This window comes from Lates calcarifer, linkage group LG19, assembly GCF_001640805.2.
Source record: "Lates calcarifer isolate ASB-BC8 linkage group LG19, TLL_Latcal_v3, whole genome shotgun sequence".
NCBI lineage: Eukaryota > Metazoa > Chordata > Actinopteri > Centropomidae > Lates > Lates calcarifer.
Genome location: NC_066851.1, coordinates 909,473 through 932,834, shown reverse-complemented (window position 1 = coordinate 932,834; position 23,362 = coordinate 909,473). Strand labels below are relative to the sequence as shown.

Sequence of the window (23,362 nt, the reverse complement as noted above, 5' to 3'; positions counted from 1 at the left end):
TAGTGAATGCAATGTAAGTTACATTTTGATTCAGTGCATGATGTAGGGGAAATGTCATGGTTTTTCTGTCTAACTTGCTAATAGCTTGACAATAATGTAAACTGTAAAGTTTTCAGTGTTACCTACTCTTGTAAAAGCACAACATGTTGTTCTGCTGCTGTATGTTTCATGTGTCTGCAGACTGTATTCATCTGTTGCACAAAACATGTAGTTTTGTCACTCAACCAACACATTTTGTTCATTTAAAATCGAGTTGTGGATGAGTTGGATATAAACGTGTTCTAGCAAGAGAAACACGAAAGAGTCCTATACAAGATTTGTCAGTTGTTGGACTCACTGCAACTACTATCACTGTCTTCTTAAGGCCTACTTATATTTACATGCAACTGGAAGACAGACTATAGGACTATAGACCCTATTAGCACAATATTAGTTATTTAGAATGAATTTAATCAGAGGCATGACATGTAACACAGCAGCTTCAGCATTGGTTGGCATCCGTTCTACTGTGCTGGCTTCCCCTTTAATACAGATGTCAACTCAGCTCTGTGACTACCTCCACTGGCGACTTAAAGGTGGGGCAATAATCTGCCTGCATATGTTTTATAAATAATGGCGAGGCAGAGTAACACCACAATATTCCCACCTTGAAAAGGCTGAAGAAAAGGGGCTTGTGTGTGTTGGTGTGACAGAACAATAATAATAATAATGTAACAATAACAATAGTGTTTACAAAAGCTGTTGGCTATGTTATTATTTTTGTGTTTATACAAGTGCATAGTTCTGCTAATTTTTAGTTTCGTCTCTATTTGCTAACACAGAAGTAAAATCAGGTGCTACCTTTACCTCAAATTTTTATTTTCCATTTTAGGGAACATAAAACAGGCCATACATACATACATACATATCTTGAGGCACGTGAGGCAAATAATTGATTTGGATAATAAGAAAATTGCATGTAGTGGTAATATTTCTGTCAGATTTTGTAAGATAATTTGTAGTCCAATGACTTTATTTCCTGTTAAGCAGCTTGACAGGAATTCCTTTGGGATACTAGATCTGATTAAAATTGGGCCAATAAATAAGCATATCCTCTGTACATACACACTCACACACATATACCGTGCACACAAATGCCATCAGACATTCAGCTCAGCATATCCCAGCAGATTAGCAGCAACATGCATCGACAGGGAGTAGCTGAAAATAAAACTTATTCTAACACTGATTTTCATTGACCAACAGTTCCAACACCAGTGTTATTTAATTTCTCAGCAAACGGTCAACATACAAGTATTAAAAAAAAAGGTTCGGCACTCATTGTTGTCGATGTCTTCTATTCATATTTTGATATGATTTGAAAGTTATGTTCTTCTTCTTCTTCTTTAAACCAAAGTTACCCAATCTGGAGCTGGCAGGAGTTCATTCACAGTGAATGCACCAGAGAAACATTATATTAACACTGTAAATCATTTTTGTGCTTGTGCAGGATGGTGTGAAAATGAAGGAGAAATGGCAGTTTGAATTACAAACCACAACTTCACTCGCCTGTCATTCTCCCTTCTTGTCGTAACTCCACATCCCCAGTGTTAGTACTCCCTGGCTTCTTTAAGTTCCATCTGAAACACTTCTTCAGGGGGATTAGCTGCACACTCCAGTCCATTATTGGGCGGCCTTGCTGAGTGAAACCGACTCCAGTCCCCTTTGCACAGAATCCAAGGCAGTACATCCACCTTATAATGAAGCTCTGGTGAAAACTCTGTACTGATTAAACTTGGTGCTCCTGCTCCTTTTCCTCGTGTTATTAGTCTCATCTGATCATCGTAGCAGCAGTGCTGCGCTGCTAATGTTGTGCTATCATATGACAGCATTGAGCGTAAGCAGAATCTGGCTGATGGCTTGTAGATGTCCAGGCGTTCTTTGGGTCCGCTTGCATCCCTCCAGCGGTAGATCTTCTGAAGTTTGGCATCCTGGATGTTAACGGCACTGTAAACTGCCTCAGTGGGGTATGAGCAGGGGCAGCTGGGGAGCTCTGTGAGCACTTGGTGAAGGTACTTCAGGAGGAAGTCATTCTTGCAGCTTAGCCACTTCTCACAGCTGTCTACCTCTGTGTGTGTGTTTGTTTGTGGGTGGGCAGGGTGGTATTAGGGTGTGGTGATGGGATGGATGAGGTGGGGTGAATGTGTGTGTGTGCAGAGGGGTAGGGAATGTGTGTGTGTGTGTGTGTGTGTGTGTGTGTTGGGGGGGGGATTAAAGACACGCAGTTAGTCTTTAGCCATGAACAAAGTTGATCTTACAGAAAAATGATCATATGCATGCAGCCAGTTATGCAATGAAAAGTGCATCATGCAGCATTTCAGTTTCAAATGATAGATTAAAAAAGGGGGCTCAAGTTAATTTAAAGGTTGTATCTATATGTGTGTTCCATCACTACATATAAGCAAGACAACTGGAAAGATTATTGCAGGGGGGTTTGAGCTGGATTTTAAGATTGAGCTTTGAGCTTGAGATTTGAGCTGCTTTAAAATTACAGACTTGGGAAGGAGAGACTGATAGAGCTTAATTTTTCTGACAGATATTGTGATTATGATTTGATTTGCAATATAATTTATGAAAGTACAACTTCAGTCCAGGATTTTCTTTTTTTCTCCTCTCTCTTTCACTCTCTCTCCTTCTCGACTTAACCAGATATTTCACAATAATCTTCCCACAGCGGGCCACCACCACAAAATGTATATAGTGGAAACACTGCACACAGTCAAGTCTCTCTTGTTGGCCTGATGACACTGTCAGCCACTTTTTACTCGTCATAATACTGGTAGTTTCAACTTTAGCTGTGTCCGTTCTTGCGACTAGCATGCAGCTCTCACCAAGCAGAACTCACCTGAGAGAATTGTAGCGACTCACACTAAATTGCGCTGTAGCTCTGCCCACAGTTTACAAGTATCTAACTCCACAGTTAGTTTTGTGGTTTGTTCATTTTCAGACAAGATTTGGTTGTTAAGTTCATAGCCTTTTACTCCTGCGGTGCTCTGTATATGAACTGTGAGGCAGCTAAAAAAAAAGTGTAACAACTTGTCCACTGACTCTTCATGGTAAAATTAAACACAGTATTTGGGGTTTGAATTCGAATTGCACCAAAAGGTTAAATTTTGATAAGTCAGCCCTGGTAGTCCTTGTTGTTTCTTTAATCCTAACCAAACTGAGACTGTTCTGCAATGTTAACTGTGTTCTTATTATTGTTATCATGATGACATACCTGAGGGTAGGAACAAGTGACCTATATGGTTGTTTTGGTTGGAGAACCTGTTGCTAAGGTTACACTAAGCAACATTAGCTGACTGCATCAGCTGGCTCATTCATGCTTCAGCAGCTGCTTGGCTTCCAGCTAACTCCATGTCCTGTGTCCAGTCATTTTCATGCAGGTACATTGTGGCCACTATAATTCCATTCCAACTCATTATCACTCCTCTCAGTATCACTCTCTTGGCTTATAGTTACATATTTACATCCCAAAAGAAGAGTGAGAGAAAAAAGGGATTGTTTTGATTAAAGGAATCCACAAAAAAACAAAAAACAAAAAAAAAAACAAAAAAAACAAAAAAAAACAGTGGAGGTGCAGGTCTTCCCAGTGGGTCAGTCAAAATATTCAGAAAAGGGGGAGGGAGCCATTCAACCCATGAAAGTGATATTAATAGTAACAGTTAACAGTTCTCTATTTATCTTATTTCATTCTTATTTTATTCTTTTTTGTATATTTAGCTAAGAGTTTACTGTGCATAAGAGTTTAATGAGTATTTTTTTTATCCTATTAAGAGTCTACTGTTTATTGTTTTATTTTTTATCCTTCTATTCTGTCTGTATAAACTGCTGGAAACTTAATTTCCCTGAGGGAGTCATCCCAAAGGGATCAATAAAGTCTAGTCTAAGTCTAATTAATTAGCTGTATGTGATGAATACAGGCACTGAATGACATGTACACCACAGGAACAGCAGCTACTCTGGAATGTAATTCATTTCAAGTTTGGCACTCTTCCTCAGGCTGCATCTCACGGCTCATGGCTCTCTCCTCTTTTTCAATGTTTTTTTTTTTCGTTTAACTGCCAGTTTGAAAAGAGTTATGTAAAAGGAACTGCATTAAACTGGTTTAAGTCCTATCTATCTGATAGGCTTCAGTTTGTACTGTTAACAACTACTCCTCCATGTACACAAAAGTTAGAAATGGAGTTCCACAAGGGTCAGTGCTTGTGGACAGGACCAATCCTCTTCACTCTGTATATGCTTCCCTTGGGCAATATTATCAGGAAACACTCAATAAATTTCCATTGTTATGCAGATGATACACAGCTTTATCTGTCAATGAAGTCTAATGAAACCAGTCAGCTAGCCAAACTACCGTAGGGACATTAAAACTTGGATGACAAGCATTTTTTTACTGTTGAACTCAGATAAAACTGTCATTGTAATCAGTCCTGAACACGTCAGAAATACATTTTCTAATGATGTAGTTACATTAGATGGCATTGCCCTGGCTCCCAGCTCCACTGTAAAGAATCTGGGGGTCATCTTCGATCAGGACATGTCCTTTAACTCACATATAAAACAAACTTCTAGGACTGCCTTCTTTCACCTGCGTAGTATCACCAAAATTACACATTTTCTGTCTCAAAAGGATGCAGAAAAACTAGCCCATGCATTTGTTACCTCCAGACTGGACTACTTTAATTCATTATTATCAGGCTGCCCCAACAAGTCTCTAAAGACTCTGCAGCTGATCCAAAATGCTGCAGCACGATTACTGACAGGAACTAGGAAAAGAGATCATATTTCTCCTGTGCTAGCCTCTCTACATTGGCTCCCAGTCAAATCCAGAATAGAATTCAAAATCCTCCTCCTCACCTACAAAGCCCTTAATGGTCAGGCTCCATCTTACCTTAAAGATCACACTGTCCCCTACAATCCCACTAGGACTCTGCGCTCCCAGAATGCCAGTTTACTGGTGGTTCCCAGAGTTTCCAAGAGTCAGTTATCAGGCTCCTCTACTGTGGAACCTTCTCACAGTTTTGGTCCGGGAGGCAGACACCCTCTGTACCTTTAAGAGTCGGCTTAAAACTTTCCTTTTTGATAAAGCTTATAGTTAGGGTTGGCTCAAGCTTTAACCATCCCCTAGTTATGCTGCTATAGGCCTAGACTGCCGGGAGATCTCCCATGACACAATGAGCTTCTCCCTCTCTCTCTCTCTCTCTCTCTCTCTCTCTCTCTCTCTCTCTCTCTCTCTCCACAGTATGGATTCATATCCCATAAATACATGTTACTAACTCAGTATCTCCCCTTTCCTGTAGTATTGTGCTCTTCCGTCTCTCTCTCCTCTTCTGTCTCTTTCTGCAGGTATTTCTGCCTCTGGAGCTGTAAGTCTGATCTGTGATGACAAGTCTCCTGCTGCTGCCTACAACTCCACTCAACACCTGCTACTAGAATTAGAAATGACTTATACTGCTATTAGTTTTATTGCTACGTTAGCAGTTAATACTTTAATTATCACTACTATTACTATATAATTTTACATTTTTTACATGGAACCTGTGTTATGCTATATTCTACTGTCGCTAATCTCTACACCCCCCCGTCCCCCACCCCCCTTTCGCAACCCAACTGGTCGAAGGAAGTTTTTCCTTGCTACTGTCGCCTAGTGGGAACTGTTGGGTCTCTCTCTATACCTAATTTAAAGAGTATGGTCTAGACCTGCTCTATATGAAAAGTGAGTTGAGGTGACTTTTGTTGTGATTCGGCGCTATATAAATAAAATTGAATTGAAACTGAATTTAAAAACCCACCGTCTTGTTCTAACGCATGATAGGATGATTGAAAGAGTGGTTGAGAAAGAAAAAAAGTCCAATTAAAAAGTGTTCTCTGTTATTTTCTTTGCTTTCCATAGTTGATACAGGGTTGAGAGGGAAAAGCGTTAGATGTCTTCTCCTCTCCTGCTGTATCCTTTGTTATGTTTGCAGAGTGAAAAGAACTATCACATTCTCTGGCTGAGGATGGCAGAACAGCAATAAAATGGAAAGCATAAAGCAATTCAAACATTTGTTGAAGGCCCCTCTGAATAAAACATAATATTTGATGTACAGGCCAACACCAATCCAAAACATGGAGTGCAAACTGATGACTATTGTGTAGGCCCATGCATTAATATACACAATATACAAACATGCACGCACACACACACACACACATACACACATTCCATACATACTTGTGTCCAGCAAATTGGTGCTGTTGGTGGTCTGAATGGGTGTCAGCACAGTCACTGAAATCACATTGTCTACATGACAGAGGCAGAAAGAAAGCAACAACTTGTCTTCAGGTGGTCTTTGCAAACATGAACACCCATACACACATACTGGCATGCTACATTCACACTAATGGATGAAACAGGAATGCTAAATATGTATATGTATGTCAGCATAATAAGTGTGAAACACAGTGTTTTAGTCTCCTTCAAGATATTCAGTTTAGAATAATATAAAACACAAAGAGGGCAGAGAATCCTCACAGTTTAAGGGCTGGAACCAATGAACATTAGCATTTTCACTGGAAAACAATAACTTAAACCATTTATCCATTATTAAAATATCTGCTAATTAATTTTCTGTCCAACAATGAATCAATGAATCAATACTGACATATAAAGACAAACAACCATTCACACCTACAGGCAATTTAGAGTCACGAGTTAACCTAACCTGTGGGAAGAAGCCAGAGTATCTGGAGAGAACTCACGCAGGCACAGGGAGAACATGCAAACTCCATAGAGCGGCCCCAACATTCTGATTTTGATTGTACACATATCATATAAAGTACATATACACGCTATTTGATTTATGCTTATCAAGCAGCTATTTATGCATGTTGCACTGGTCAGTGCTACTAAGCTACACTGAGGAAGGCTGTTGTTTATTTGTGAGTGGTAGTTTGCATAGGCTGTAAGTATTCTTTGGTAGTCTTTAGGCGTTCTTCATTTACAACACAATCAAAGTCTGGCCTTGACATAAGAACCCAGTGTTGTAGTTGACAGCCAGGCCTGGAGGACATTATGTCACTACTAGCACACACTGATTTTTAAAAAACTTAAAATATTCCCCCAAACTGCACTTATTCCAGAGACTTGGTAGCTTAACTAAAATCAGACAGAGATTTAGTTTTCCCATTTCTTGTCAGATCTAAGAGAGCTGATCTTTTGGTTTTGAACTGTACAACGTAAAGGTTAATGTTACTTTTGCTAGTAAAATATCTTCACTAAAAAGTTGTTAATAGCTGTTAAACAAGTCAGAATTATATAGTCTTGCCACATCACAGAGTTTCTGCTTCATACCAGCACAGCTCTCCAGGTCACATGTGCGTGACTCAGTTGCAGTGCATGCATAGCCACAGGAACGGGTGCGTTTCTGGGTGCCATGTCCACAGGTAACACTGCAGGGAGCCCAGTAGCTCCACTCCTCCTCAAGCTCTGGAAAAAAAGGGAGAAGATATGAACGAAGGGGAGACAGCACAGAGTGGAGAAAAGTACAACTATAGGGTAATATATTAAGAGTGGGCTTTGAAGTTAGCCTTGTGAATTCCTTGCCCAGCTGGTGTATGTGTGTTATGTAATTAAATAGCGGCTGAAAAGAGTTGGGTAACGACAGAATGGGACCTCTGAGACATGCTCCTGTGTATTTAAACAATGTTTGCAGGGAGCTAGAGAGAAGGAGAGAACTTCAAAATATGGGGAGGGGGAGGGGGTAAGAGTGAAAGCCTTCTTGCACTGAGAGTGATGACAACTGTATGCTAGCATAACTCAGCCTTCAGAACAGCACAAACTGAGTTAAGTGGCAACATTTTATCAACACCTAGGTTCTTTTTTGGTTAATTCCAACCTAGATATTAAAAGTATTCTCGCACTGAAAGGCTCAAAACCACATTGCTGGATTATGCGTGAGTGGGAAATTCACTTATCAGTGCCTTGTACAAAGGTGTGAAGAGCAAAAGGAAGCCTTTTGAACTCTACTATAAGTTCTCCTACCTGCTCTGACCTAATCTCTGCAGAAAAGCATGCCAGTGCATGTAGCCTAGACTCAAAGATCTGGAAATATTCTTTTCAGACCTGTTTCCACACAGAAGTTAATGATGCATTGCCACTAAATGAGTATTGCATACTTTTGGAGAAAGCCATAATTGCGACAGGAAGTATGGCCAGCTAACATTTGTGTATTGTGTATTGTGAAAGTGAAAAGAGTCATTTGAAATGTGAGCACAGCAAGCTGTGTGTGGTTATGTGTAATCACACTGCAATATGTACATCCTGTAAACTCAGACACTTGATTGGTGGCGTGTGCACCAACACAAATAGTCTGCAGAACACTTTTAGCTTCTTTTTTGGTCCCTACCAACTCCTCAAAGAAATATTTGGCTCTTTAGCTGCTAGATGCTCCACTATGTTCACCAGCCAGTCTCTAACTGTTTGCTGCTGAGTAGGTAGTGTACAGTGGGTCTATCAGAGCATTAAAATCAACAAACCAACAATAGCAATAGTGAAATGAATGAGGGGAAGATAATGGGAGAATGTGATAACAGGACAGAGACAAGTTCATATTCTTTGCTCTTAGTTCACCCTCGACTGTTAATTTAGCTTGGCTGCTTTGCTACAAGGTTAGACATACTGGGCTGATTACTGGTAGAAGAATCTGAGGCCTGCAGAGGGGAGAGCAAAGATAGAAGGAAACAGACCAATAAATGTAATCTTACAAGTGGTGGTGGTGTTGTGCATCAACACACACACACACTCACAGACACACACACATACACACAGTATAATTAATAATAATACTGGTGCTGTGGAGTAACCTATGATAAAGTTTGTACATTTGATAATTTCTCCAAAGGTGGAGGGAGGAATAAAACAGTGCAGAACAGATTACAGCCACCACACACCACTCACTTCATTGTTTCTTGATGCTGGTATCTTAATTTGTCATGTGCTTGTGGCTCATGCTTTTTCTTATCTATATTTTTACTTTTTATAAACACTCAACATTATTACAGATATTTTTCTTCCATACACCCACCTATAAATATGAGAAATGTTCTGTTCAGTTACAGTAAGCCTACCACTCATCCCACTTCTCCTCTAGCAGTCTACATCAGTCTCATGTTTTTTTTTAGTTTGTGGTGATGATTAACACCAGATGCTCAACCAACAAATTAGCCCATACTCTAGAAAACGTCTTCAGAAACCATCCATTGTTCATGCAGTAATTAACCCAAACATGTTAGAACCAAGCTAATATTGTGTACTGAGGTATCAAAAATAGTGAGCTTAACATTTACAAGTTATAATGATAAAAATTTATTATAATTATGGATTGAACAGTATTCTTACTGTAGTTATCCTCGCCGTGCCAGTCTTTGTTCCAGTGCCCACCCCAGTCTCCCCTCACTCCACTGAGAACAAGCTCCTCTGGGTCAGAGTTGTAGTCCTCAGACTGCTCCTCTAAACTGGCTCTTCCCAGGCCATTGTCCAACTGCTCCGGATACTCCCAGAACAATGGCCAGAACAATTTCTCGTGGCTGTTGGCCCACTCTGAGGATGACGCTGACCAGTCATTACGCTGACCCTCCTTGGCCAGGTCCATCTCCACCTCAGTCTGGGTGTTGTCTACAACCTCAATGGTCACCTTGGAGAAACACAGAATTCTAATTGTATATGTATTCAGAATGAAATGACAATAATGCTAAACCTTGGAAAAAATTGTGCAAATTATGCATCTACACCCAACAACTTGCTTCAGTGATCGAAAGTTGAATGACCTCAACAGCCAGCTAGCAGCAACATTACCAAGCAAAACTGGTTCTCTAATTATCTGAAATAGTTTATTGCCATAAATGACTGTACACACAGCATTTACACATAACTGTCAAACTGCCTCATAGTAATCTTTCAGTAAATCATCAAAACAGTAAATATGGTCTAATTCAGTTTTAAAATTCAAAGGAAATATTTATTCTGCCAAAGCTCTACAGTATGGTGAGCTGTTAATTCAAAATTAACATATTGTTCTAAGTTACTCACAGCTGCAAAAACCCATTAAAACTAATGGGAGAGACAGCTTGTGGAACATCTTGTTATCAATTCTATAAAAAATGTTTTGTTCTCTTTTGTTGTCTTTGTTTTGAATGTAACACCAGAGGAGCAGTTTGATTAGCGTCCATCAGCATACAAATTACATTATTTTCTGTCAGTACCAAATGGTGTTATGTTAATTTTTTGTATGCTAACTGCTAACTGGAAAAGAAAGCTGTTCAGCACAATGTTTAATCTTTAGTACATACTGTATGCAGTTATTATATTAAGGAGATCATTTTGGTGCTAATTCTCTTGTCAGGCACTCAGTAAAGTGACCAAAGTCTGTGCTAAATCAACACTGGCAACAGTAAACAGCTCTACCCTGATGTCAATGTAACAATAGTACTGACTGCTTGCTCTGATTATGACCCACATGATTCCTGAGAAGGCTGCTTTCCAGTGGTACTGAGGGTTCCTGTTTGACTTCAGCCTCATCCAAATACTCATCCAAGAGGACAGAGCAGAGAGAACAGAGGACAGCAGAAAGAATGCTGAATGCACTACGGATTGTGTAACAATGAAGCGTCTGAATTTAAGGATTATAAAATGCCTACATTCTAAATATCTTAATAAAATAAGACAATGTTGGTACAAGTTCTCTGACATGATGAGGGGTGTGATGACACTACTGCAGCAGGAGTCTGTTTATTTGAAGATCAGATTAAACGTGTTCTCTCCTTTTATGAAAGAGTGTTATTGTACAGCAGAGGAAGAGACTGAGAGAAACAGATGAAAAATATAGTGGGATTGAAAGATGAAGTGATATTTGGTCCTGACTATCTCTCTGTTCTTCTCTCACGTAGCTACACACACACACACACACACACACACACACACACACACACACACACACACAGGTCTAGACAAAACCCAGGTTGTTTATTTTTCCAACTATGACTGTTTGGAGGGACAGAGGAGCTGTTGAAGCGAATATCGGAGAACAGAGTGGATGAAGCTAAACATTTAGTTTATTTTTTCTCAGTAGTCACCCTCCCCTTCTTTAACTGTTCCTCTAATCATTTCAGTTACAGTTTCTTATGACATTTTCAGACAGCAACAATAGCAAACTTTGAAACTAATTCACTTTAAGACATTAAACAGGCATGTTCCCCTATATTCTGTCTGGCTTTTTTTTTTTACATGACACTAACAAACTTGAAATGAATTGTGTATTTTTTATTTGCTTTCAGTCTGATGGTGAGATAAGAGGATCAGTATTACTTGTATGTCTAATAAAGAGGTGACTTGACATAGTTTAATATAAGTACTGGAAGCAAGGGGAAACAGTTGGCACAAGTTTTACATGTAATGTAGGTGCCTGCAAAGGTACAGTATAATATTACCAAATCTTAGATTTTGCTTTCACAAGGCCAAAAACATGATTTGTGAACTTTGACATCTGACTTCCAAATGCTTATTAATTCATCCTTGACTCTAAATGAATGTTTGTGCCAGATGTAATGATTTTCCCTCCAGGTGTTCCTGATATGTCACATGCACAACAACATGAGATCACTGCAGGGGCATTGCTAGCACAGGCCCCCAGCGCTACCGCAAACTGTGTTTTTTACTTTGTTTTTTACATTTTTACTTTCTCAACATGTTCTATGTCAGAAAAAGCATACGCTTACATCCAAATAATAACAAACTGACTGTTCAGAGTTTCCCCTAGAGTTACTGTGGTACTTTTGTGGGCGGGTTGTCTGACGGAGGTGAGGCCGGGGGGATGTTATATGAATGCCAGACTAGGGCTAGCCTCCTTGACAGCAAAGACAACAATGGCAGATAGCGTACATTAAAAAACGCTTATATTGTGGTCTGAGTTTATTGTGGACTTTTCTGAGGTTTGGGGTCGACGTCTGTCCATCTATGCATTTAACTGGCTTGTAACGCTTGCTCTTAACCAGGCGAGTTAAGCCAGTCAGCCTGTCTCCTCTGTGGCTCTTCCACTCCTGTACATTGACCCATTCGCAGGTTGTCCTGCCAAGACAATGGTAGGAGAAATACTGCTGTTGTTGTGTCAACAACAACAGCAATGTTTTTTTCAATGCACACCAAACACAGTCATAGTAAAAAAAAAAGACCCTTTGAGCTTTTAAATTTGACTGTCATATGTTTTTTATTTTCACTTTCCCCCTAATTTCTTTTATTTCTGAAGCCATGTGTAGATGTCTGAGGTTCACAGACAAGTTGGAGCACCCCACTGTTAAGGATCCTGCATATGGTAACTTTAGACGCTATCCTGACTCAAACCAGCTGAACAGAGAAATGAGATTTGTGGAGGGAGAGACAGAAACATGGTGTGAAGGAGAGAAACTGAGGATAGAATGAGGGAGGGCTCAGTCACATCCCCACCTCCGAGAACTGTTACCTAAATCTACTTCCAATAGTACAATGAGTCCAGGAAATTCTGACCTCTCGCCACTTTACCTACCTGAATGTTAGGGTTCTGTGAGCCCATGTCTGCATTGGCCAGCTCTGGGAAGTTCCTCAGATCCAGTATAAAAGGCTCAAGGTCCTCTTCAGGCTGAGGAGGGGGGAGCACACCCTGGTGAAGGTGCTGGGACCATTGGTGTCTAGACTTCAGAGAAGGTAGACTAGAGGACGAAGTCTTGAGCAGGTTCTTCTGCTGCAGCTCCTTGAGAGTCTGATGATTGTCACTATGGCTACTCTTTACTATGACCTGTGAGAAGAAAAAACAAACAAACAAAACAGCAGGTGAAATATGAAGTAACTGAGGAATGTCTGACATCATTCCTGCCATAAATTGGCACAGATTACAAAGTCACTGAAAAGCTTCAGTGAGAAACTGTATACTACAGATACACCCATATATCAGCTGTATTAGCTTATTGCATATTGGTCTGGATATACAGTGATTTGATTGGTACTGATAGAACATGTCAGGGCTTCTGGAATTTGGAATGACCTGTCAGAGGAGATTAGGGATGCAGACCCTGTCTCGTCCTTTAATCACATGTGTACTGTGCAAGTAAGATTTTATCATTGTAATTGCTTTTCTGCCTAACATTTTTTTAATGTTCCACTGTGCGGAAAGTTTGATTATCTTGATAAATGTGATATTTACAAAGATAAATATTGACTGATTATTTTTACTGCTATAACATTTTTTGCCTTATTGCCAGCCCTAAACTATAGATGTATTTCTATTATTAGCAAAAGTGCTTGAAAAAGTAATTTTTAAGCAAATATCTCAAAAAGTCAACAATTTATCTCCAATCTGGTTTGAAACCAAACTACTACTGTTTCAAAATTTACCTGTGGTGTTTTCTTTTCTTTTCATTGAACAATAATATGTCTACAGGAGCAATATTTATTGTTACTAAGACTTTTGACATGGTTGATCACTACCTCCTCTTAGGTAAACTTTGTGCTGTTGGTCTTTCTATACATTCTTTACAATGATTTATTTTCAGGAATGTCAGCCAGATTTCCTGTTCAGGGAAAAAGGTGTACCACACAAATATGCTATTCAATGTTTTCAATGCTATTCAAAATCTTCACCCTCTCAATATAGTTTATAGTCTAGATGTTTGAGGTGCCCTTTTAGAACCAATAATTTCCATATGTATTAATCACTAAATTGGTTAACACCTACATCTAAAGGATGGCTGCAACTTATTTAGACATATTTTTAAACTATCCTTACTTACAACAACTTCTAATTCCATATAAGGCATCATATAGTCTTCGGCATATTGAGCAGTCTTTTTTCTTTTATTAAAAGTTAGCTATTTTGCTGCTTGCTTATCCAACTTCAGCTCTACCAAGGCTTCAGGCTGTCACAAAGTCCTGAAGAACAACAATAATTCTGAGCAAAATTGATTTTAATTTGAGGGATTCACTCCTAGAGGTTAAGTAAATTTGTGTACGCAGACACTCAACCATCTGTAGCCATTGGGATTCAGTGCTTTGCGCAAAGACAATCAGAGAGTGAACCACCAACCCTACAAGAATTGGGCAACCTGCTTTACTTCCAAAGGGTCAAGACTAATTTGCAGTCAGTCATTGGACAAGAATGAATAGTTGAATTATAAATCCATTTTCGCATTTGAACTCTGACAATGTCCAAAGATCACTTCACTACTCTAGGGTTGCCCTATCAAACATGCAGCACACACTTATAGAATGTCCGTGTGTGACACATTCACACCTACAGGAAATACTCTGGTTTAGGCAAGGGGTGGCACCTGCAATGAGCGTGCACAAGACGCCCCCTCATTCCCTGTAAATTCTCTTGACAGTGACTTGCTCTATTCACACACTAGCTAAATTAAACATTTACATTACTACAATTATGCCAACTCCCTACTTAATAATAGGGAGCTGGCAGGGAAAAGCAGTTTTAGTGTTCGGCCCAACTGATTTGGATGCCTGCATTCACACCTATAGCTCCATCGGGTACTGTCTAGAGAAGTTCAGGTTTGCAGCGCTTGTGTGAAAGCAGCTTCAGCTGTCAGCATTTGTGCTAAAAGGAAAGAAAATAGATGTGTTCGCTCAACAGGCATTCGACAGGCACATGGTATGACACATGAGTACAGAAGAGGAGAGAGGGAGAGAGTGTAGCACTGGGAACAGTTTAAAGGCTAAGACTGGAGTGCTGGGTGTGACAGCCATGACTCAATGAAGTGAACAACACATCTGGTGATACTGAACACTGATACTGAGCAATTTTCCCATGTGCTTGCCTGGGAGTCGATAACTCTGCCAGTTCACTATATTTTTGCCCAAACTGTTAAACACTTTGCCGTGACTGATGGGGGGGGCAGGCGGAGGACTCATTCCTGACCTACACACGCTGCACAGACACATCACAGTTTCCTTTCCATATGTGGATGGTCAGACTGCTGAAATGCATCCAACCCGGATACTGGATGACATCCATTGTCTGATGGATGCATATTTTACATGTTTCCACTCTGCCGCAGAGTAAGTATCTGCATTTCGCAGTAAGAGAGGGTAGAGATTAGAGACAGACCGATATGGTTTTTTCGGGGCCGATACCGATTATTAGTAGTCAAGGGGGCTGATAACCAATAGTTGGAGCCGATATTCATTTGCGGTAAAAATATTGGCATCAAAATTTTGAATAATACAAACTCCAACACTTAACTTTGTTTAAATGCCTTTAAGCAATGTCATTTATTAAACAGCTTTTCAGATTTGCAACATCTGAAAAGCTGTTAAAGGTTTTTTTGTTTTTTTTTTTTTTTTTTTACCTTAGAAAATAGACATCTTTGTTTTAAAATTCTAACAAAAAGTGCAGGGAGCTCTCAGGCTCAGCAGCATGTCTTATAAGGTTAAATGAAAACTGAACAAATAAATAGCTCCCTAAAGTTTTCTACAGTAAATAAAGTTTTCCAAAATTTCAATATAACTGAAATGTTATTTTATCTTTCACTTATCTTTGTTTTAAATTCAAACAAGAACAAAGAGTGCAGGGAGTTCCCAGGGTCGGCAGCATCTCTTATAAAGTTTTCTTATAAACTTTCACTGCTGCCGTGGCTGCATCAGAGCCAAAATAACCTAGTTTTGGATTGACTTGGATTAAAAAAAACGGCCAATGCCGATATCGTCAAAATGCCAAATATCGGCGCCAATAATTGGCCCGGCCTATAATCAGTCTATCCCTAGTACAGATGAGCAATGCCACCTCCTGTTCATGTAGTTGCTAGTGCCACATGCTCTCTCCCAGTGTGCAGACAGTGTGTTAAGCCTGCTCACTAAGAGGTGAGTAAGAATTCTGACTTACATGTCTGGCTTCTCCTTGCCTTTTTTCAACAGGAAGCCAGGACCCACAGCTGGGCAAGAGTGCTCTCTAACTGAGTCAGCAGGTGTAGTGTCTGAAAATGCACCTGGATACTTGGACCATGGATGCACACGTCACAGAAACTCAGAGCTGCACTGTTACAGCTGGTTCAGTGAAGCATATTGAAGCAATATAGCCTTTTGGAACTCGCCCAGCCATCTTCTTGAGGGGGTTAGGGTGCGTCCAGCACAATAACCAGGTGTTCACTGGATGCATCCCTGGCTGGTTCTGTATCATTTTCTCATTTCTCATTTCTCATTTTCTCATTTATCCTCTCAACTGAGGCATGGAACTAAAACAAGAGACCATACTAAGAAAGACCATACTACCCCACTTTTAAATACACTGCTTGCTCACAGTATCTTTGAGAATGTATTTTAAGGTCTTTTAAAGGTTCTTTTACGTGTTTATAAATATACTTACAATGCAGACTCTGTCATTTTGTAATCCTTCAGAGTTTCTTAGATCTTTGACCACTGGGTTTTTAAATTACAAATTATACACACAAGACAATACAATTTGTTTTAGTTTTACTATATTCCAAAACTATGGAGTACCTTACCAAAATCTAAAAGATTCTCGGCCCTCTGCACATTTTTAATCAACACTGGAAAACCTTTTTATTTAATTTGGCTTTAAATTAATGCCATTCTGTCATATTCTATTATTCTTACACCTGTTTTTTAAATTTTCATTTGTATATTTTATCATCCTCTATCTTTTTATTGTCAGATTTTTTTGGTTTTCCATTTATATTTTATTCTATATTGAGGTACATCCCTTGTGTAAGAACTGCTCTATAAACAAAGTTTCTTCTTCTTATAAACATTATTATTATGTGTTGGAGACACATGGTGGTGGGCAAATGGGAGCAAGAGGTTCCCAGCCTGCATAATTCTGACAGTGCAGGCTGCAGAGATATACCCACTGATTTGGTGTCTGAAGCCTGCCATCTCTGAGGTCATGAGCCGGCGACCCTCAACGCGGGTCCCTGGTTCTCTCTGACAGCAGGCGGACATCGACCCTAGTTTGTGTCTACTGCACCCCCCTTCAGGGTGTTTGTGTAGATGATAACTGCTTGGCTGTGTCCTGGTTTCCACTTCCACCTTTGTGCAGTCATACCTCAGAGATACGCCCACTGATGTGGTGTCTGAGGGCAACTGACACCACTGAGGCGGTGTCATCACTAAGTATAACATACACCTCCTGAGACCTGGCAATTAATTTTTGTCCTCTGTGGGGGACGAGAGTCTGAGACCTCTAACTCAACTCAACTGTGGTGAACAGAGTACACTGACTTTCTTTTCAAAATGGCAGGGATTTCATGTTCCACATTTTATGGCAACAATGGAGATAAGTGATCTTTTTTTTTCTACAGATATTATGTTTCTGTGGCTAATAATCAAATTATTTCTTCAATATGAGAGTCTTAACTTCAACTTAGGAAGATTTCCAAAATGTACAGTAATTTTAACCCCTTCAAAACACAACTTTTATTCAATGTCCTTTGTAGTGGACAGCAGGACTTACTACCTCCTGTTTTTAACCAATTTTCCATACTTCAGGAAATGTGGCAGAAAGGATTTTACTCCAAATTCGTCTTTGAAACACATAACACACATTTAATACACTTGACCGTATGGACGGTCCATTTTCTTGTGCAGCTTGACATTGGGTAAAAGCTGATCGTGTGGTCACACAAATCAACTCCACCCATCAGAGGCTGCTGTGACAAAGTGGCAGGACAATAAGGCAGTTCCGATGGCATCCAGTGTCCATGAGATAGAGCCCCAGGACAGCTGCATTAGATGGTCAGCGAAAGAGAAGTGCCATGTTACTGTGACTAGCCCCGCTGTTGTGGCTGAGTACAACGAAAATATGGGTGGAGTTGATTTGTGTGACCGAATGATCAACTTTTACCCAATGTCAAGCCATGCAAGAAAATGGACCATCCATATGTTCCTGCATTTCTTTGACCTGGCTGCCACAAAAAGCTGGATCGAGTACAGGTGTATTAAATGTAATATGTCTTTATGTATTTCAAAGACAAAAAACTGCTTCCTGTTGTACCATGCATGAGCTGTGCAGTGTATGACATGACCTGATAACCCAGCTTTAGTTGACTATCATGTGTGCAGAATGCAGTTTTATCAGAATGCTCCACTATGAGATGTTATTTCTTAAAATGTTTTGTGGTTCAGATCGGGTTAAATCACCATGGTAAGTGATGCTGAACGGCTGACCTGCTCTGGGGCAGGTTAACTTCAGAGGATCAGATCAAAACTGCCCAACTACTGATCAAATCAGATCACTGGAAAACTTGGAAAACTAGTCATCATTCCATGGACAAAAGAGTTTACAATAAAATGAAAAACAACAAAAGATCAACAAATATATTTAGAGATTATTTGAATCGTTTTGCTGTTCCAGTCTTTCCATTATGTCCACAACAGACCTTCTAAAAGGGAGAATTTATCACACTAAATAATACTTTCATATTTACATACTTATTGTTATATCTTCACTATAAATCACCATCAGACAAAAGAACAAAAAAACAGTACAAAACAATTTTTATACATACATACAGTGACTCCTCAGCCTGACTTGATTCACTGGAAATTATTTCTAGTGTGTCTTTTCTATCCTAGTCGTGATTATAATGTTCACACTTCACTTTGTTAAATATCATTTTTGGACGTCGCTAAAACTGAATTAACCTGCAGATATCAGCGTTTCTTCTCGTATCATATTAAGTATTATTACTGGTTCTGATGAGGTTATTTGTAATTAGCATCTCCGCCTCTGTGAACGAGGAAACATGCTCTGGAAATCCTGGGTTAACTTAATGAGTTGATAACCAGCATTGTAAGGCCGCTTAGACAGACTGTGGTTGATGGGTTTAGTGAAGCCAGATAACAAAAAGATATCCTGGGTATGTTGAACTCGCTTTGTAGTGCAGGCATTTTTAGATTAATGAATTTAATTCCTTTTAAGACTTTTTTAAGGATTTGTGGGAACCCTGTATGCAGCAAAAGCACTAGCTCATGTTTCTTCATTAAAAACCCAGAGCCAAGCACTTATACATGATCATCATATAAAGCATGCATTCTGATACCTAGATTATAATATACAGTTTCATGTTTACCTTATCTGGGGTGCAGGACACTTCCATCCCACACAGCCTATTCCAGAATAAAGCATACAACTTAAACTTGAACTGGCTCAAGAATTTGACGCCCTCTGCAAAATGTGGCATCAGCTTCAGCATGCCTCTTGGAAGGGAGTGGAGGGGACGACTGTCCATCCAGGAGTATCTGGTTAAAGCAGTAGCGCCTCTTTCTTCATGTCCCCTGGGATTTTTCCTCCCACTCTCAGTATTGCCTTGTTCACATTCCTGTTCCTGTGTTTGGTTAAGTAAAGTGGCTGCTTGTGTGTACAACAGTTCAGTTCATATTGCAACCCTGGACTAAGTCAGGCTTCAAGACTCACTCTAAGCAACATGAACCTAACTGTTGCTTTAAAATAAAAACACAGAGCTCTTAATTAAGGAAGAGAGCATAAAGCTATGAGACCAGAGGAACAGAGTGGACCAAAGAAAAGACCTCTGCATAAACACACAAATACATACAGTTAGGACTGGGCGATATGGGAAAAAATCAAATCATGATATGATTTTTCATATCAGTCAATATCGATATATATCTCGATATAAATCAAATCTCTATTTCTGTCAAACTTAGAGGTTCCTTTTTACTCCTGAGTGAGATGTGAAGATATCATAAGGTCAATTTTAGGGCTGCCCCCCAAATGTTGAGTATTTGATGCCTCTGTCATGAAGACCCTGATTCAACTCACAGAATGTCAGTGGATGAGTTGTAACAGTTTTTTTTTAGCTGCTTCACAGTTCACACACACAGCACTGCAGGAGCAAGAGAGTGACAGGCTGTAAACTTTACAACTAGATCTTGTCTTGAAATCACCAAACCATAAAACTAACTGTGGAGTTAGATACTGGGGTTAGACAGAGCAACACCATGAGAAAGGCAGTGTGAGTTGCTCTGATTCTCTCCGCTCCAGTGTCAGGTGAGAGCTGTATGCTCGTCGCAAGAACGGGCACAGCTAAAGCGGCAACTACCGGTGATATGAAAATTAAAACTGGCTGACTGTGTCAGAGAGATAACTGAGCTATGACCAAGACGCCAACTTTATATCTGCAGTGTCTCCATTATATACATTTTATAGCCTCGGCCCACCATGCAACAGTTATTGCCGCTGCTGCAATAGCCTATTATCAATTAGCAAAATACTTAGTTGAGCCGAGATGGAGAGAGAGAAAGATGAGACACAGAGAGCAAATAGTAGCTAATGTTAAGTCAGGTTTGTATTTGTATTTTGTTTTTCCTACTGGGACAAGTTTTTATTAGCTGTCTGTCACTACCGGCTCTCTGTACCTGTCAATCCTCTGTCATTTGGGGCTGTGTCCATTGGGGCCTCTTCTTTAGTAACGCTGTCGCTCGAGTTTTCGTTAACATTTTCGGTCACCATTTTCTCTTTTTCTCATCTCTACCCCTGATGAACTACTGCAGTGTTTCCCAACTTGCAGCATGATTATGTACTTTCGTATTTAGCGCAATATTGCCTCTAGTGGAAGAGCATGTAATTGTTCTGCCTGTCACTACACGCCGCTCGCTTAGAGTACCAATCGGGTTAAATTGGATAATAATGTGCTTCTTCAGCACACCTGATGATGTCTCGCAGCACATAAGTTGGGAAACACTGAACTACTGCACATGGCTGCAGTACCCAAACATTGGCATGAGCGTTTACTCCTGAGCTCTGTGCTGTGTGCGTCAACCTAACCTGATGTGTCTATAACTCTGTTCCAGCCACATGATTGGTTCGGTGCGGCGCTATTCTCATAATCATTGGCTTTTCATATTGTCTGTCAGAACATAGGTGAAATGAGTTCTTGTTGTCGACCACGTCATATATGTGTCTATCGAGGAGAGGTTCTATCATGATATATATCGATATTGTTTTATCGCCCAGTGAGGTGTTTTCTTCAAGTTCAGGTCCCCCACCAGAGGCCTGGGAGACTGAGGGTTCTGTGCTGTATCTTAGCTGTTCCTAGGACTGCGCCCTTCTCAACAGAGACCTCAGATGTTGTATCTGGAACCTGCCTGAGTCACTCTCCCAGTCTGGGGGTGTCATACGAGGTGCAATCAAAAATTCAGAGACTGTACCTATAGCAAACATAAAATGTATCTGATTTAAATATAGCCACCGTCCTCTTTAAGTAGTCTGTGCAGCAATACACTGCTCCCAGTGCTTCCTGCTATTTTTGAATTCATAAGGAATTCATGGTGCACAACGCCACAAATTTTGAATAATATAACTAGCATGATCTCAGTCACGCTCTTCCAGAATGTCCTCCCTCAGATCTCTCAGAATGGCACAGTAGAAATAAGCATTGACAGTCTGTTTGGTCTATGGATTGTAGCTGTAGACCACGAGGTAACTACCCTCTGAGCACTTTTAATTTTGATCAGAGGGTTTAAAAACTACACCCATATCAATCTGTTTTTTAAAAGGTTCAGTGCAGTGAACAGACAAAATTCACTTCACACCACCACAACATTTATTAAAAGCTTCTCAGACTAAGTTTTATGAATGCACTGTGATATTGTGGGGTAATGTTAAATGTAGGATTAGCAATTATAATCTAACGCACTTTGAGATCAGATCTGTAACATTACTTTTGACATGTTTCATAGAGCGAGGAGGGCAGTATTATTATGTCCTGTTTGTTGTTGGTGTAATGTTATTTAGAGTTGAAGAAGAAATGTGAGTATAAAATTCCCCCAAAAGTATATATTTTTTCTCATATAAAAAGTTACCTGAAGGAGACCGTTATGTGTTCTTCTATATATGTCTCAGGGGCGTCAGATGGCCTTCTCTCTCTCTCTCAGAACATAATTGGTAAACATTAAATCCTAACGTGTTCACTATTTCACAACCTCCAAGTATAAAAGTGTCAGCAATTTTCAAATACACCACTCCTCTCTTAACCCTATAGTGTGGGTAGCAGATAGGATAGTTGGGTAGTTTACCTCCGTAAGAGACGCTGAAGTGTCTCTGTCTTTGACTGAGGTCCTCTCAAAGTCTGTGGGTAATCCGCTGACTGACACCGACACCACAGTGAGGATCAGCAACCACAGATGCGACACTTCCCTCCGCTTCATCTTCACCAGAACTCTATACTGATCTTCTCCAAAGCGACGGGATGCAGAATCATTCGGCCTGTGTCATCAGCTCTAAGAATAGTGTTAAAATCATATCAGTGAGCAAAGAAAATAACAAACAAAACATGTGCGTCTTCTCCCTGCGCTTACAGCGCTGCCGCTCTTCGCTTGCTCTCCTTAATATATAAAACCCTGGCATCCAATCTCTAATATTAGTACGTTCCTCTCGTGCTCATTTGGGATACCAAAATGAAAGCGATGTTACGATTTCGAAGTGAAACCGTTCCCAGTGATGGCAACTTCCATCCAACGAAGAGAAGAAAACTACGTCCACAGGGTTGTCAAGTCCTCCACTCCCAGAGCGACACAGGGTGAGTCCGGTTCCCCTGGTTGCACTCCAAGTTGTAGTACTGGTTTAAGAGGAGCAACCCTTCCCCCTCCCCTGGATGACGCAAGGGGGAGGGAGATTTTTTAAACAACTTGTTAAATATAAAACAAACATGTTGTCCTCATTCCCAAAAAACAAAACAGCATGTATTTTCATGACGTTTATCTTGTTAAGGAAAAACGAAAGAAAAATGAACATGTAATTAAATCAACAAAAAGCATTAAGTTGAATGAAAAAATGGGTTAATTAAAAAAAGCATGTTGATTAATGAAAGAAGAGCCATTTTTCTTTTTAATTAGTTAATTTAACAAGTAGCTTAATCAAAAAAAAACTATGTTGTCAAATAAAAAATGGCAAATAATCAAGAAAAAACTATGCCAGTTTAGTAAATAAAAAGCTTGTAATTCAATAAAATAAGCATGTAATTAAATCAGCAAAAAGCATGTTCAGTCGAAAAAACATGTTCAATCAAAAAAGCATGTAACATATAATGATATAAAATGTACTTTAAACAACAAAAACAATGCAGTTTCCTTAACAAAAATGGTAGTCATCTTAGCATGATGTGTAAACAAACAACTATTTCCACATACAGCCATTACAGAGCAACATGGCCATTCTTTCAGAGCAGTGTCTATGTCCACCTGATGAATCTAAATTAAATATTCCCTCTTTTAGCTCTGAGTATCAATAGTGCCTCTCTAGTGTCATTCTTACAATGATCAATCTGACCC

General features: G+C 39.8%; 1 protein-coding gene across 3 annotated transcripts; it reads right to left on the bottom strand.

Annotated features, from left to right (window-relative positions):
- Positions 1-994: 994 nt before the first annotated feature.
- Positions 995-22,653, bottom strand: ism2a (isthmin 2a). Of its 3 annotated transcripts, XM_051077970.1 has the most exons (7): positions 22,486-22,652; positions 22,109-22,312; positions 12,600-12,848; positions 9,422-9,716; positions 7,376-7,510; positions 6,257-6,325; positions 995-2,107 (listed from the first exon to the last, which is right to left on the bottom strand). In XM_051077970.1, the coding sequence occupies exons 2-7, from the start codon at positions 22,238-22,240 to the stop codon at positions 1,590-1,592; spliced, it is 1,398 nt and encodes a 465-aa protein (XP_050933927.1). In that variant the 5' UTR covers positions 22,241-22,312; positions 22,486-22,652; the 3' UTR covers positions 995-1,589. The 3 variants fall into 3 exon arrangements, with proteins under 3 accessions (XP_050933927.1, XP_018553240.1, XP_018553241.1); XM_018697724.2 differs by having other exon boundaries at positions 22,109-22,653; XM_018697725.2 differs by lacking the exon at positions 6,257-6,325 and having other exon boundaries at positions 22,109-22,653.
- Between the last annotated feature and the right edge of the window lie 709 nt (positions 22,654-23,362).